Source organism: Calidris pugnax, unplaced genomic scaffold (genome assembly GCF_001431845.1).
Source record: "Calidris pugnax isolate Ruff unplaced genomic scaffold, ASM143184v1 scaffold41, whole genome shotgun sequence".
In the NCBI taxonomy this organism is placed as follows: Eukaryota; Metazoa; Chordata; class Aves; order Charadriiformes; family Scolopacidae; genus Calidris; species Calidris pugnax.
This window is the reverse complement of record NW_015094509.1, coordinates 13,372,290-13,390,279: the sequence shown is the minus strand read 5'-3', so window position 1 is coordinate 13,390,279 and position 17,990 is coordinate 13,372,290. Positions and strand designations below refer to the sequence as shown.

Below are 17,990 nucleotides of genomic sequence, written 5' to 3'. Positions count from 1 at the left end.
ATAACATTAGCAAACTGTTTCTGATCTGATTCTTTGCAAGCCAGGCGCTATTTGCCATCATAAATGGAACTGTGGTGGTGCACAGCAGCTGCACCCAAATGGCTGGGAAAGAGGTCAGAGATACAGTGTCTCATAGAAACGTAGGATTCCCCACCATGTGTCTGGAACCATGACAAGATCAAGGCAAAATTTATTTGCAGTCTGGATCTCAACAGAAACTGCCATTTGGTTGTCCTTGAATGACTCTGTCCTGGAATGCTACAGCTGTAGGTAAAAGCCATCACTTTACAGCATTCTCCTTTTTGATTTTTTTGAAGCTGCTCATCTGAGGACAAATTTTCACCTCAGATGCTTTTGATAGAGCAGCTAAAATTTAGGTCTATTCTGTTTGCCAATAAGATACATGGGGAGACTTTTCCTTCCTTAAAAAGCTCAAAGAATTTTTTTAATGTATTTTGGTATGTATGGTGATTATCAAGTTCTATAAGAAAATTAGATTCATGTAAATAAAACATTAAAACAATGAAAATATAATAATTCACTAAGACACTACAGAAATCTCTGCATATCTGTCCAAGTAAGTCACCACCATGAAAAAAACCCACCAGCTGCCTTCCGTTTGCTGGCAGTATCTCTAAAGGACATAAGGCCCTAGTGATTAACTCAGTCTCAAATGATTTCACAAATATGGCAGTTCAGATCTTAAATAATTTAGTAAATATGAATGTGATTTTATTGGTTCAGTCAACATAATGAACCGCAGTTTAATATTCTTTATTGCTTGCAGACAAACTGCACTATTCATTCACCAAATATCTGATGGGAACTTGAAAAGCAATGAGATATCCAATTCATTTTCTCAAAAACAATCAGAAAGCTCAATTTAAAAAATCAAGTATATTATTTTTAAAATATTTTTTCCTAGTAGAAATTATATTAGACAATTTTCATAAAGCTAGGAAAAAAAATAAATATTGTACGTTTTAAATTTCATATTCCTAGAGGAGAACTTTAGATTACTAAATATTTCATGAGCTATTTATTCTTAGTAGTCAGCTTGTATTTCTTTAAACCTGGGCAGATAAGCAGGCATCCTTCATTTGTGACAGCTGTTAGGAACTAGTTGACTCATTGACTATTGACTTATTTTCATGACTGATAGTAGAAAAATAGTCTCACCCTACCCAGAGGCAGACACAACTAACAATCAGTTAAGGGATTTCCCTGGCCATTGCTTTGGGAAAAGGCCCTACATGTCTAAGTTCTCCCACTTGCAAGCTCCAGTAACCCTTATTAAGAAAATGGAAGAGGCTCCAATCTCAGGTGCTGAACCTTCAGTGCTTTCTACTGAAGGTTAATACCCTGGTAGTAGGAGCAGCAGAACAGCTGCTCATCCCTGGCAGGTTACAGCCTCTGGGTTAGCAGAAACCTCTTGATTTGGGTTCCTATTATTCCATGGAACCACAAAGCAGTTGCACTGCCAGGGCTGTTGCCTCTACATGGGAAGCATCCAATAGAGCTCTGGGCAGTTATGCATGGTACCTGCTGTATTTCCTGGACTCAAATCATTGCCCAGGGCATCAAAGCAAAGACACAACTGAAAGACTGATAACTGAAAGAAATAATTCAAGTAGGGAATCGTAAGTAGCGTAGCCCAAGGAGGAAGTTACTGCAACAAAAAATAACCAAAAGACTTTCAGAAGTGCAATGAAATAAGAACTTATTTCTCATGTTAATTCTCCTCCTGTTCAAGAAAGCAGGACATTACACATAGGCATCATTGCTTCAGATAAGCATGGCTTCATCACCAGTTTACTCATCCAGAAAAGGCAATCAAAAGAACCCTCCAGGGCTCCAAATTTTGGCTAAGCATTCAGGTTTAAAAAATCATAATATTATTTTGCTTGACATAGACTTATCTTTTTCTTCAGGTACATAAAACTTTGGCAGAAGCATTGCATTTGGAAACAGCTAAACTAACATTAGAAATCTGTTGAGAGTCAATTAAGATCTTGAAGCTGAGCAAAGAAATGTAATGGCTATATATTTTGTTCTAGAACTACTTTATTTGCACTTTGTTACTTTTATAAAAATTTATCTAGAAATCTACCATGTGTGAGACAACGCATGATTGAGGAACTTCACTTGATGTATAAAGGATTCAAGGTCTATGCAATGTTATAGAAAAAACAGTCTGGAGCTCCAGTAGGTAGAAGTGGTTTGGAAATTGTATGGTATATTAAGTTAGAAAAACAACAGCAAACCATAGAAAGACCATATTTTACCCTAAAAGAACATTACCAGTAACATTCCTGAGTATTAATTTTCTGATAACTTTGGGCTGATTTTGCAAATTACAGGCTGATGTATTAAGAAAAACTGAACTTTGTGCTGGTCATGCTTAATCTACTGTGCTGCAATCTGTAATAGTTCAGCTCCTTCACAAAGAGCTGAGCTTTCCTTCCAGTGGGAGCAACAACTCCTGAGAGAGGGATGAGAGGCACCCAAGGAAAGCCGTCTTCTTCTGGCTATAGTGGTTCACTGAATAAAACCCACTGCTGCGAAAGATTGGTATTGAGTTGCTTAGTCTATAGGATATAAACATCTGATACTGAGATGGAAGGAACTGGGCATTTTATGGCATCTATCTGTCCTTCATCTCTTACATCAACAGCAGTTTGATTGTGTTTTTTTCTAGTCTTTAAGAATGAGGAAAAAAATTATTTCTAAGTATGCTTCCTAAAGATCCATCTCCTTAGAAAATTATTATCAAATCTAATTCTGACTACTCTGAAATTAAAACAGTACCTTGTTTAAAATTTAAATAATATGAACTTTAAGATATACTCATGATTTTTTTGGTCTAACTTTCAGTTAAGAAGGAAGCAAACTCAAATTTCCTTGATTGACTTTTAAGTAGTTACTTCCAAGTTGTTTTCAATGCATGTGTAACAGTTAAATAGAGGTAAAATAATCTATCTACGTATTGATATTAAAATATAAGTACTTTAAGACTCAAGGAAATGAACACTCTGCCTCTGCACAACTAAATACATTTTTTAGACAAGAGAGACTGATGTCTGCAGTTAAAACAACAGTATTAGAGAAATTCAGGCCAGGAAGAATGGATCTAATCTAAAGCCCCCTGAAATCAATGAGAGGCTTTGCTTTAACTCCTCTAGGCTTTGGCTGCAGCCCCAAGTAATTATTCAAGTTGGACTTTGGCCACTGATACTAACACCATCTGCTTACAGGAGAGTACCATGAAATCTTTAATTAACACAAATCGTGAAGGCCTCAGTTCTGTGTCTTATCTAAAAAATGGCACCCTTGAGAGTGTACTGTTGATGTGTACCTTGCTGAGGACCTCACTCCCTGCCGTCTCACAGGGAAGTGTGTTATCTACTGTGTTGCCAGCACTATCTTTTCCAAATACGACCAAGTTTCAAAGCCACTGATTTTCCAGTTGAAGTTCATATGCAAGTATATGAACGAAGTTTTACTTTTATTGATGGTGTTGGATAAAAAAAATAAATATGCAGCAAATGGATGGAAAGGGAGTATTAAGGGGTTTTTTTTTGTTAGAATTAAATTTTAAAAGCAAAAATAAAACACATAAAAGGGAAAAAAGAATATGACATGCATGTGGAATAGCTACTTGGAGAGCAGGATAGTCTGACAGTTCAGGATTGGATTTGTCACTATTTTTCTATTTTCAACTTTTCACAAAATCTCTGAGGTAAAACATTTAACCTTTGTCTTCCTCAGTTTCCCTATCTGTGAAATGGTATTAATGCCAGTTATGCGGCAGGAATTTTCCATTCTGAAATACTGCATTGAAGTGTTCAAAGGGAAGACAGTATACCAATCTACAAAGCCTTGGCATTATTCTGTACTGTCTTATGGCCTAGATAGTCCCCCACGCTGTGCAAGGCCATTGCTTTTTTACACACTCTTGTTAAGCACCAGCTTTGGAGCACAGACCACTTCACTGAGAGTAAATAAGGCAGAGTCCCTTTTGTACCTATAACTCATATTTTCAAGCCAAAAATGAAAAAGATGTGTCTGTCACCAGATGACGAGTATGTCTGGAGGACTTAAATATTGTTTCCTTATTGTAGGGATTAATGAAGTGCTGGCCCAGGCACTGCACAGCACTTAAGGACATGTTTAACTTTAAGAATCTGAGTAGAGTGATGGATTTCCATGGGAATACTGATGTGCTTAAAGTATGTGTTGTTGGAATGAAGTCATATCCTTTAGTAACGTGTGGGGTCACGCTACTTTTGTTTGTGAAAGTGAAGGAACACTCTCAGATGTTGCTCCTTCTACAGGGAATCTCCTGGTTGTTCAAGACCGGGATCCTCAAACATCTTGCCCTCCTGATTTCTCAGCCTAGACTCATATATGAGGTCTGTCTGCAATATACAGGATTAAGATCTGCACTGGTGTTCTAACATTAATTGTTTTCATGCTGTGAGGCAAAAATAAATTCAATAAATCATGACTCTAAACAACTGACTTCAGTAGCATTGATTTTTCTTCTTTTTTCCATTAATTGTGTCTAGCAACTTTATGTACATAGATATGAAAATTGTGAGATAATTCTTTACTAAAATAATAAACTTAAGTGAACATCTCCCTTGCACTAAGCCTGTAGGCTGCTCAAAAGGCAGTACCTCATGGAGGATGGGCCCAAGCTCTTTCCTTCTGGGGTTCTGTGGTGCTGTCTTAGGTGAGCATCTGTCCCAGATGACAGCACAGCAAGCTTGTCAGCCTCCATGTGCCATCTCTGGAGCATTCTTTGGCAACCTCCCAGGTACAGCTTGAGTCAGGGGCAACACCTGCAGCTGCACAGACCTTTACAGTGAGAAGGAATGTGCTGCGTTCACCTCTTGATAGACAGGATGTACTGTTAAGCTATTTGCATCATGACTTACTTCTGCTGGGGCTTACTCTGCCGTCTGTCACGTTTCATACTTTCTTTAATAGAATTTACCAAATGCCCTAACTGTGTAAGGACCATAGCACTGTTATTATAGTGTACATTTCAAAGGAACACAATGTGCAAAAGTGGACTTCCTTGATACAGAAATGCTCTAAGGTTGCTGTTGTAACTTATATTATCATGGTTTTTTGTTTTGCAGTTTTACTAAAGAATGCAAAAAAGGAAGAAGAAAAGCCTTTCAGAGACTGTGCAGATGTATACCAGTCTGGTTTTAACAAAAGTGGAGTCTACACTATTTTTATTAACAATGTGTCAGATCCTAAAAAGGTAAAGTAAATATTTGTTTTATTTTCTTAACATTTGTAGCTTTTATTGAAGTTCTCATTCTGCAAAATGTTGTACTGGTATAAATAACCTGGGCTGCATTCAGTCTTGAAAAAAATGCAGTGAAGAAAATGATAAACTGTATTATTCCAGACATTCCTCTTTCTCACTGACAGAGAATCCTTCCTAAGTTCCAACATACATTCAATAGTTGTCTCACTTCCTCCCACTTGGCAAGTTCAGTTGAATAAGACTATGCCTGAAAATAAATCTGCAATGAAGTTTAGAAGAGTAAAGTGTTATAATAAGGAAGCTAATGGGAGGGTTATCTAGTAGCACAGGAAAAGAAATGGCAGAATGAGTAGTTCTTAAAGATAAAGATTCACAAAAATCCTGCTTTTTTGGTTTTTTGTAGGGAGCAAGGAAGAGTGGGTTTGGCTGTAAAAAACACTATATGCTGAATATTTGCACTGTTTGAAAGCATGTATAGTCCCATTCTTCTAAAAAAAATACCTTTGTGATTTTCTTTTGATGAAAATGAAACTTCAGCCTGGAGGAGACTGATTTTTTGAAGGCTTTTGATGCTAAGGTACCTAAATCAGTTGAAGCTAGGAACATGAGATGATAATCTAAACCTAACTAATACATGAAGGAATGCTGACTGTCTCTGACAGAGCGCTATTGGGAGCAGCCCCCAACAAGGCTAAGAGCTTACCTGGGCATGAAAAATACAGTGATGTCCAGAAAGTGGGAAAAGAAGAGGGAGGGAACCACATGTGTCTGGAGAATTTATTCTTACTGCAGTAAAATGGTGACAAAAAAAAAAAACCAACAGAAAAAGGCAATAACAAATATTACCGATGTTATTGTCCATAGGCATTTCATAATGATATTAAGATATGTAAAATTTATTTCTAAACTGAATACTGTTTTATTAGAGGTCTTTGGAGGCCTGTAGATGACAAGATGTTATAGCTTACTAAGGACTTAAGGTTCATTAAACCATTAGCAGATTTGGGGTGGGAGAGTGCTATGGGCAAAGATCAACATAACTCTGGTGAATGTGCATGGAAAAATAATTGACATGACATAAAATACATAGACACCTTTATGCATTACTGAACAGGACCAGAACAATAAAAGCAGTTCTGTAGAAGCTGTTCAACTCAAAAGAGAATGTAACATCAACGTCCAAATTGCATGGCTTGTCTTAGACTTACTACAGTTCATAAACCATCCCTAGAGGCTGGGTTGCAGTGAAAAACAATGGTTAGCAGAAAGCACCATGGTATTGATGCTTCTGATATATTTACCTGAAACCCACCTCTCTGGTAATACGAGGACAGTGACACTATGGACGCCACCCTCTGTTTCCACTATATCGCTCTTTGCAGACACTGGGATCTCTCAATACAGGCAGCACAACTCAGCTGATATCATTGTATTATTTTTTCCCAGAGGCTTCCTGCCTTAGCAAGAAAATTGGCAGGGGAAAACAGGGGACAGAGGGAAAGTGTTGAAGGCATTTCTGCTACCACCTGTTCCTGTCTTGTCCTAGCGATAACACAGCAAGAGCTGATCCCAGGCACGAGAGGAGTGTGATTGCTTTAACAGATGTTTTTTCAGACATTAAGGTCGTATTAACAGTCTGCGAGGTAGCGCGGTGCAGAGATAGCTGAACTGGTTCCAGCTGAGATAGCTTCAAAATCACATCAGTGCAGGGCTATGCCAGGACTAATTAGCCCAGAGGTAGCACCATGTTGACACAGTTAGATTGCTCTGGGACCCAAAGTAATATCCTGATAGGTACTCCATGGAGACATACATGCTCGTTCAAAGCCAGCTTAGTTATCTGGATTACCACAATGCAATGCAAGACTCTGACATGCTTTAAGAGGCCTAATATATTGTTACTTTCTGTAATAGTTGTAGCCACTGGCAACTGTCTCATTTGTAGTCATTTTATACTTCAGGTCACAAAAATGTACCTTAATTTTATTTTATATTTTCTAAGGAATACTTACTAGAATCCTGACATTCAGTAGAAAATATTCCTGTGTCATATATACTAAGTTACTGTCAGTTCTGGGTTTTTTGTTCATTTTACCTTCATATATTCATAGAAAAGTATCCTCCATGCTTACAGCTCCATTTATATGCCTCATTTTTATATGCTTACAAATTTAGATTGCAATTTTTCTTTCATGTTCCTAGCTTCGACAGTTCAGTAGTTTAGTTCATTAGTCTTCCAACCCTGCATCAAAAGTTAGTGATCCATTTCTGTTTAAAAATATCTTAATAATATTCCATATTTTTAAGATGGGAAGAGAAAAAGATAGACTTGAAGTATTAAGATAATTAATTGTCTTACACTGATGTGTGTTTATGCAATGCCTGATGGTGTTGACAAATGATTGTCCCTAAGCCATAGTGAGACCAAAGTCAAGAAGAGTCCTCTCAGTCTCCTACAGAGGTGGGATCAGCTACAGAGGAAGCAGGGGCTACTGATGAGCAGAGGAGTGAGATTGTCTCCATTTTTGGAGCTGAAGGAACCATACGTACTTCAGGAGCTGAAGTAGGGCAGGGGGACTGGCCTGAGCACTCACAGAACCTCCATATCTCCCCTTGGATCAACATATTGGTCTCGTTTACTGTGTCTTTTAATGCCCTCACAAGCATGACTTCTACCAACTTCTGGCTGCACCGCAGTGAAACTATGATGTTATTAATTGTTAGTGGAGTCTATATATTTGGGTCTTTATGGCTTGGCAAAAGCAGTTGCCACCATTGCCATGAATGCAGCCTTCACTCCTTCTACTTTACATTCTGCCTGTGGACTTCCCACCAGGTTGGTGTCAATAGTCTCTCTGAGCATATCTGCCAGAATTTTAACCTATTAAACATATGCTAGCTTCATATGTTTGTAGAAGCTGTTGTCCCCACATGATTACCTTCAGGCTTGGTTTCTGCGTAGCAGATAAACATTCTCTGGGTCTCAAATGGCATTGCCACTTATCACATCACTACATGCCCTTGTAAAAAGTCCTTCTCCAGCTTTCCTGTAGGCCCCCTTCAGATACTGGAAGACCACTGTAAGGTTTCCCCACAGCTTTTTCTTCTCCAGGTGGAACAATCTCAACTTTCTCAGCCTTTCCACATAGGAGACGTGCTCCACCCCTCTGATCGTCTTCATGGCCCTCCTCTGGACCCATTCCAACAGGTCCATGTCCTTTATGTGTTGGGGGCTCCAGAACTGGACGCAGTACTCCAGGCAGGGTCTCACCAGAGCAGAGCAGAGGGGGAGAATCACCTCCTTCGACCTGCTGGCCAGACTTCTTTTGATGCAGCCCAGGATACAGTTGACCTTCTGGGCTGCAAGCATGCATTGCCAGTTCATATTTACTGTCAAAAAACTCAGAATCTAAAGATGCATACAAATTCAAAGTCCCTTTTCTTTTCTGGGAGAGGGTTAAACATCAGAACATGTTTAAAGGTGTTTAATGGCTGAGTGCCTTGACCTTGTCTGGGACAGAAGCCAGTCCAGGACATTTGTTGGCTAAAGCTGTGCACAATGAACATCTATAATCAGCTTGGCACTCCTGTTAATACAGCAGGTGTTTGTGTCTGCCACCGTGGAAAGTGCCAGACCACACAAAGATGGCTAGTGAATAATGCGCTGCTGTAAATCTTTTTTTCACTGTGCAGTTTTCTCTTTTAATTTATTATATTATTCAGAAAACATCAAAGTCTTTTTATAGGTATTTTATTGTGTTTTAGTATGAAAACCCCATCCTTTGTGCATGTCTTTAAAATGCGTAGTCTTAATACAGTTGAGGATTTAATGCTTTAAAAATTGGCAGTGGATTCATGGGAGCATGAAATGACTTATAAGGGAAGTAAATCCATCATTTAGAAATTCTCGCTGTAAATCGGACTAAAGAAATTAAATCCTGTAGATAAATGTTTTGACTCACAGTGTCTTCCCTAAAGGAGGAATAGGGCCAAAATGTTTGTGTAGCAAATTGTGGGTTTTCTTGTGGTTACCCTAAATCGAGTTCACATGTTTGCAGTGTTCGGTACTCTGTTTCCTTCCTGTACCTACACAGCGACTTCACTCGGCACGCCTGGAGCAAATTAAAACAAAAGCACTTGCACAGGATTACTATGACAATGCTTATGAGTAGGAAAGACTTGGAATCCGCCTGAGGGCGGAATATGGTTCTCTAGTCAACCGAGGGATGAATTTTTATTTAACCTACTTGGATAGTAACATTCAATTTGGCAAAGCGACTTATAGCCTTAAATTACCGACCAGTGCCGAATGGATTGACTCTTGATGACGTGAATGCCAAAAGCTAAGCTGATGGGTGACACCTTTTCAACCCTCTTACATATTGACATCTTACTTAAAAAGAGGGATATAACTATTCAAAAGCACAGAGAAATGAAATTTAGTATAGTTGTAGTGCCAATATGGCAGAGATGAGTACACAGGGATGAAAATCAGGAAAATTTGCTTGAGTGAGTCGCACTGAGAAAATTAGTCAGATCTTAAAATCAACTGTCATACAAAAATAGTAACAAAATTGAATAGTATCCCTTGCTACGTACCAAGAAAAGTGAATGGATAACCAGTATTTGCATTTTTTCATAAATTATCTTCTGTATTTTTGAAAGAATACTGTAAGAAGAGTGAAAACGAATGAAAATTAAATATCCATTTTGATTATTATATGGATTATTTAAGATTGTTAACAGATTTCAGTTGGCGCAATATTCTACCGATCTTCAGCAAAACTGTCAAATTGTTTCAAATTGTTAGAATTTTATTACTGTAATGATGGCAGGGTATAATCTTACGTGTTCGGTATAGGTCTTGACTTCTGAGCTTGTCCCACAGACCTCTGTTCTCAAGCGTGCTCCCATCTATGTCCTCTCTCAGCTGTAGGGCAGCTTAGACTGAGACCAGCTGTTTCTATTTTGGGACATTGCCTGGCACACTGTAGGTAACATTACAATACATAGCAAAATAGAATAATCTCCTGTGTGCTACATTTTGGACTGCTTTAATCGTTATTTTATGTAAGAATTCCTGAAGATTCTTTCTTAGACAGAATGACTTTCTGCTAAAAGCTATAGAAATCATTATTGTCACTGAAAAAAAATACTCATTTACTAAGAGGAAGGGAGTAATTTTAGGGGCACTGCAGGAAAAATAGAAAAGAAGCATGGAGGGAACGTGAGGAGGAAAACTGAGGATGCAGAGGGGGGATCACGGGCAGATGTTCTTGGGTAATATGCTGAAAGAACAGGAGACATTACTGGAAGAATTATGCTGAACATAAGGAGAGTCTGGTTATAATCAAGCAATTGAGGATACCATTGAGGGCACAGAGCATGAATCCATAGGAAAACAGGCTTCCTTAGTTCCTTTATTCACAAACGTTTTTTCCCCCCTAAGATGACAGAATTCCAATGCAAGTTTGGTTTATTGATTTTTTGGGTTCTTTATTAGGTCTTTTGCAATATGGAAATTGCTGGAGGAGGATGGACGGTTATACAGCACCGAGAAGATGGGAGTCTGGATTTCCAAAAAAGCTGGAAAGAATACAAAATGGTAAGGTGAAAAGTGTGGAATAGCTATACAGTTCATAGAAGTGTTAGATTTCAAATAGTATTTCTTATTATTTTAAGCAGATAGTTCTGCCCATAGTGATGTGGTGTTGTCCTGCAGTCTTTTATGAACTAACTTTTATCATGCCTGTTACTTTCAAAAGTCGTAATATTCCTTTTACTCAATTAGTTGAGCATTATTTCCCATGACTTAGAGTTTCAGATCAGTTACTGAGATTAAAATGAGGTCAGGCCCAAGTATGTGCACTAAAGAATGTTAGTGCCTGCCCCTCCGAAGTTTTGACTTGCTGTGATGTTAAGGGGTAGTAGGTATGTGGTAATGTTCCTAGTGTATGGATGTTTTCAGCTGAGGGGAACTCCTTCAGAACTTGGAGCACCTCAGACAGGAATGAAAAGTTTTAATGGGGTTTATCCCAAGCCATACAACACCTCTGCCAATCAAGCCAATGTACTGGAAATGCTGATACTTCGAATAGGATCAAAAGAAAATAAATAACTTGCTAAATTACAGATGACATGATTTCAGCAGGCTACTTTCCCTTTGCCAACTCAAAAAAATTTTACTCCAATCTAAATAACTTCTAATTCTTTTAATTCACTCCCTGATCAAACTTTCTGATGAAGCTCCTTTCTCTTAGTCCCTCAGGACTGGCTTGGATTTCAGTGGCATTCCCAGTAAAGTTTTCAGAACTGTGTTGTTAACCTGGAAGACGAAAAACTTTTTATCCAACAGTTTTCAAAAAGTACTAAATGAAGAGAGCATTTAAAATGTCTAAAAATAAAAGCAAGTTCAGTTCAGTAAAAATTTCTATTGGAAAAAGTTCTGATACAGAATTTACCATTTCAGAAATAAGTGTAGTATCAGATTGTTGAACCAAAATGTAATTTTGGATTTTATGGATGCTTTCTTTTCAATATTTTATATTACTTGAAAATATATATCAAAGACGTAAAAACTGACCATTTGGGTCAGGCCTCTGCTGCTATGGATAACCAGAGCATGTAATCTGTTCATAATATATGTGAAATAAATATAATATTAAAATGACAAATAGATAATTTGGAATGGATTTTCAAAATTGGAAACATTTTTAGAATTCATAAAGTTTTAATTTAGCAGGAAACTTGAAAAGTCTGTTGCTCTGTTTTGGTTCATATATATAAAATAAAATGTAAAACATCAATTTATTTTGTGGAAATGAAAAGTTGAAGATTCTACTAGTTCTACTTATGAGGAAATTACAATTTGTATATGCAAACTTACTCGTTCTTCACATACAGGCTGTTTTAATTTATACATATCGTGTGAATTACTGAGATTATTGTTTTTCTCTCCTGCGCTTTTTCTTAGACTATTTAATAAGAATAACTCTTCTTTTTAAAGTTTTCCCATGTGGCCTTTTTTCATATATATCCCTTCACTTAGTCAAACATTTTCCTCAATTTTTTCTTTATAATGATGTGAGCCTGTTAAGGATTAGATTATGTTGGTTTTGTCTAGTTCAAGCAGTCTGAATTAATTTTATTTCTCTTTTGGAATGCCATAGTTTCTAAGAGATAGTTTACTTCTGCCAAATAAAAAGGTTTGGACTTTTAGTTATCCTATAAGTCATAAGACAAAATGGGATTTAGTCTTGTCTCTGCTTCTGTGAACCATTTCACCAAAGTATCTAGCTTAGTCCCCCTTCTGTGACTATCTTATATCACCAAATGTTAGATGATGGAGGTTGATGGATGCTGTGTGGATTACTGGAATACATAACAGTGTCTGAGCTTCAAGGCAAGGACACCACTAACTTAATTCCCTCATTGTTCAGTGTGAGTGTGCAGTGTCTATTGCACTGCATTCCCTTTCCTTCCTGACACATCTGGTTGGTGTTTCTTCCAATGGAAACCAGGTAGTGTGGTGGGGGACACAATGGTACTTGGTCTTACTTGGAGTGGTTGATCTTAATATGTATTCTCCCAGCCCATAGTTCAGAGACAGCTTTCCAGATCTGCTAAAACATTCTTGTGTTTATATCTCTAAGGCCCCAAATCTAACAGAAACAAACAATATCATAATAATACAACAATAAGAATAATAAGTCCCTGGGGCTTATTTTAGTTTCAGTTCATTTAGTTCTTATTAGAAAAGAATTTGGAAAACTATTGAAGTTACTCAGTTTCAAGCAAGTTGTGACTGCCAGCTGCTGAGCTGGGCAGGGGCTCAGGCCACCAACCTGCGATACTGCTAGTGCCCTCACAAATTATTGGCTGTTCCAGTTTTATAAGGCCTTTGTATATTTTCTCTGACTCTAAGCTGAGATCCTTACAGCAGGTAGCTTGAAAAGGGTACACGTGGAGTATTCTCTGTGAAGGTGTGACAACATTGCTGGCTTACAGCAGTCTCCTGGCACCAACTCACCCTGCTGGCAAAATTTGAAGCAATCATTGTCTTTGAATCAGTTTCAGGTTGATGTCTTCAGCTTACATGGAAGTAATTCGATTCCTGTTCTATATATTTTCCAGACACCAACACAGGAAACAGGTTGAGAGAGAGATAAAGTAGCCATAAATCTTTTGAAAGTAGGGAATATAGAGCTCCATCCACACATAAATTGCCACCAAGTCAGTGATACTACAATAATAGTGGTCCTAACATTTTCTGCTTGTTCTTTTGGCTCCATTTCCATGGGTGTCCAATCTCCACTCTGGAAAATAAAGTTTGAATACAAACCCTTTTACACAGATTTATTGTTATGGAAGATTGGTTATGCCCTCTTCTTCCTTAGTGGCATATGTGCTTGCCAGTATCGTTCAGTTTAGTTATCAGCCTTATGCCATGCAGTGTAATTTGTGCCTTTGCTTCTAAGAACTCATTTCTGACTATGAAATCTCTTGGGTCATGTCAATTTTGTACATTCAGTGCTAATTTAAAGAAATTCAAAGGAAACCTTGTGAGTCCATCCTCCCATCCTTTTCTTATCAGTATCTACTACATCTGTTCTCTCACATTTTGTGATGGATTATCCATTATAGTATCTGTTGCTTATCAGAAAAATCTGAAGTGAACAAATAATTTGTTTAACAACAACAGCTAAGATCACCCTGAAGCAGGTTTCACATTTTTCACATTTCCTTGCCTGAGGAGGGAACATAAAACACTGTTAGATTTTTGATGTCTAGAAGGAGAATATAATTTAAAAAACTATTGCTTACCATCTGCAAACCTGACCCCCTTTTAGAAGGAGGTTTCCACAACCCCACAGTTTCTGGCATTTATTAGACAGTCATTAGCAATAATGAAATCCAAGGAAATTATTAGCTCATGTGCTAACTTGGCAATCAAGATTTCTTGCTCAAATTCCAGCTTTTCAGTTCTTGGATGAATTCACCTTTCCCAGTCACTGTCTCCATTTTTGCCAAATTAGGTGATGGAGTATTGGATTCCCTATTCTCTAGCCTTTTAGCATGTCTAGTTTAATAATTCCCTTGAATTTCACAGAAGTCATTCCACACTCAATAGCCCAAGATTCACTATCAGTTTCCTAGGGGGGTTTCATGGGGCTCAAGTCTTTGGGGGCTTCCTCAGACCTTTAAAATTGTTTCTTGCTTTCTGTCATCGGAGAAAGACTCTCAATAGGTATTTAAAGTTATGTGCCTTGGCCAGCCCACATCATTCCTTTTCTTAGCCAGTTTTTTGTTTTGTTTTGTTTTGTTTTTTCTCTCTTCATGTCAGTATTTAATTGTATTGCATGCCTTTATTGCTACAGTGTAATTATATTCCTTTCTCTGATGAAATATATCTATCAATGTTTTAATCATTCATAATGTCATGGGCCTGATTAGGATCACTTGTGCATGTAAGACTCAGAGCTCGAATTTCTAAGCATTATGGCAACCACCTCCTATCTTTCTGACCAGCAGCTGGATTTTCTTTTGGTTCTTTCAGGCAAGAATGAAGTTGTAAATTCCACACCCCCTTAATCCCATGTTCCTGATTAACATCTAAGCGTCCAACACCAGTTCAGTGCTTAAAAAAAGTTTGCTGCCAACTTATCTCAGAAGTCATCACTAGTATTTGTGTGTGCCTGAAAATCACATCTACAAAACCACTTCCATTTCTGCTGGGGTTTCTTCTTTTTCGTCTCCCCTTAAAGCTGTCAGGTCAAATTGATGGCTAGCTCCATGGTGCCAATATGATACAATGCCAAAGCAGCATAATTTATATTCTTCCATGGCTTAAATTCTGCTGCACACCAAGAGCTGGACCACAGAGATGGTTACTAGAATTTTCTCAGGAAGTATTTCTGGAAGCAGTTCTAGTGGGCATTTACATTACATTATCTGGAACAATCTGACTTTCCCTTGAGCCTCAGTTAATTATAAATAGTATAACAAGTCTGGTGATCCATGTCTTCTGCTTACCTAAAAGACAGTTGAACACCTCTTCAGACTGTAAGTCTCTGATTTCCTCTAGGCATGATTTTTTTACCCTTTTTGATATACTTTCTACAGCTCACTCCTGTTAACTCTGATAGCTCTAGTTCGGACATAGGTCCCACCCATTTCCTGGAAGACCCTCTAGTTTGTAACAGTCAGGTTGCTGGTCATCTCATGTTTTCGCCTAACCAGTCCTTGCAAGTCCTACATGTTGCAAGTTGTGTATTTAAGTGTCTAGATCTACCTGAATTATTTGTAAAAAGAGCTACCAATCCAACAAAGATTTTATTTCTTAGTAACCGTCTTTCAATTTATTGTGAAAACTTCCAGATGTAACTTACATTTAACTGTTATTTGCAAAGTGTCCAGCTCCTGTTTTAGAATGTGGTCTCCTAATTCCTTTTATGGTCACCATCTGTTTTAAGTCATATTTTAATTTCTCTTGTGAAAGTTTCAGTTCCAGTTTTCAGTTTTGTTGTCATTCTTTCTGCCCACCTTTCCTGTCTCTAAATACTGGTGCTTTTTTGCTCCATATTGCTTCAGTAGCAATACTAACTTGCACTTCTTTTCTTTTTCAAAGTAGATCCTCACCACAATTAACATTATGTTTGACCTGAGCAAAGAGGCAAAACCGCAAGCTGTTGTACTGTTCCCTTTTGGAACATTAATTGATGATGGATATTTCCCTGATGCAGTTTTGTTCATTTATAAAGATTGTACAGGTTCTTTTTTCTCCCCGTATACTTGAAGAATCAAACAACTACAGACAGAGCTCCAACCCCTTTCAGTCACATTAGATTATTATGTTCATCACTTTCTTTTTCAAGTGAGATCTGACTGCGTAAAAAGCAATGCACAAGGTGCATTTTTAAATTGTTTGTGTAAGCTTCATGATTCTTGTTCTGCTATTTTAGTAGAAAACAACTTCAGATGTTTTTTTTTAAAAACAAAAATTGCATAAACCATATGGCTTGGCTAAGGAGAATGTTCCTGTCAGAAAAAAAAAAAAAAAAAAAGCTCATAATTTGAATGCTTATATCAGAGGAACAAGATCTTTCAAAATTCTTGGTTTTGTTAAAGCAAGATATTCTGCATTAATTTCAAATCCTTTTCCAGATTATAAGTATTTAAACTACATTATGCATTGATATGGCCACGAAGTCTTTACACTTCTTGCAGTCCCAGTAGTCTGATATTATTGATACATTTGCTGTATTCCTGTATTCTTTAAAAGAGAACTCAAATTGTATCAAACAGCTGTGAAGATGGTAACTGCTCTTTCTGTGACTATTCCACATTAAATGAGTTTGTCAAAAGCTCATTTTTTGGATCTTCATTCATGCTAAATTCTTTGCTTCAGACTAAAGAAAAGAGAGTTGTTGGGAGCTGAAAAGTCTATTCCACTGCAAGCATGTGATGCAGCCCCCTGAGTTCACAGGATGTAGAAACAAACTTCACCTAACTTCTTTTAGGGAAATTTAGAAAGATGCTGCTGTTGTTCACAGGAATCAAAACCTCATCAGCTTTTGAGATAATTATTTGTAATTTTGACAGGAATTTAAAATAAGTAAACATTTATCATCATGTGGAAAATTTATGTACACATACTAGCCAGACATTCCTAGCTACCAACAGGCCTGTGGTTTTATGACAGTAAGAGGTTTCCTCCACTGATTTTGGCTTGAGCTATATTCGAGTAATCTATTTTTTGATCACAAAGAGTAGCTCAAAAAATTATAAGCAAAGCAAAAAATTATTACATTTAATGTATGTAAACCTTAAAAATATGATTGTTGGTTTATCTCATATGGACATAAATCGTCATCTTCATTGTTATTATCCACAAATTCTTGGCTATGAAGGTTCCCCCCTTCAGCTGCTCCTGATAATTAGCGAATTGGATTTTCTAATAAGCACCTATGACTTCCTTCCGATGAGAGTTTTTGTGTTTCCCTGTTTTACACAGGAGTGATCCAGTGGACAGGAATCCTACTCCTTTTTGACTAGGCCATATCCGTACTAGCACATTGAACAGGGCCATGGCTTGTGTGTGAATACAGCATTGTCACACAAGATCCTCAGCAGTATTTTTTAAGTAGAGTTTTGGTTCTGACTCAAATAAAATTCCACAAATAATGCCCAAGCAATTAGGGGCAATGGCCATTCTCAGATGACAGTTTGCACAGGACTGCCTGATTTTCAGAGCTGAGAAGGTTTTACTATTATCAAGTAGGTTATTCTGGTTTGCTTTTCTCTGCGTAGTAGAGCAGTGGGGGCTGTTCAGAGCACTCTTCACAGCTTCTCCTTCCCCATGTGGCTTAGTGAAACTGCTCTGAGGGAAAGAATTGTTGGTACAAAGAGCATGGGGAGATATTCTGAAGATAACCTGGGAACAGGAAAGGAATATAGAAAATTTTGTGGCAGGAGAAAAGCCTTCAAAACACTATCTCTACTACATACATCCATCCATCTAGCTAGGTAACTACCTGGACATGTATCCCATAATTCCTTCTGCAGAAACAGCTTCACGTTCTTTCTTTCCCAGTAGTGTGAAGAATTTTATAAAGTGCCTTGCAATATCAGCAGTATCAGCATTTGCTTCCTGTAAAGATGAAGTATTTGAGGACAGGATGGACCTGTGAGAAAGGGAAGAAGTAGG

The 17,990-nt window shown here is 37.7% G+C and overlaps 1 protein-coding gene across 1 annotated transcript in view; it reads left to right on the top strand.

Annotated features, from left to right (window-relative positions):
- The window catches only part of ANGPT1 (angiopoietin 1), a 164,516-nt gene that overhangs the window by 100,446 nt on the left and 46,080 nt on the right, over positions 1-17,990 (top strand). Inside the window, exons 5-6 of the mRNA XM_014965171.1 lie at positions 5,148-5,275; positions 10,788-10,889. Of these exons, the coding sequence (XP_014820657.1) occupies positions 5,148-5,275; positions 10,788-10,889 (230 nt within the window). The remainder of the gene's footprint in view (positions 1-5,147; positions 5,276-10,787; positions 10,890-17,990) is intronic.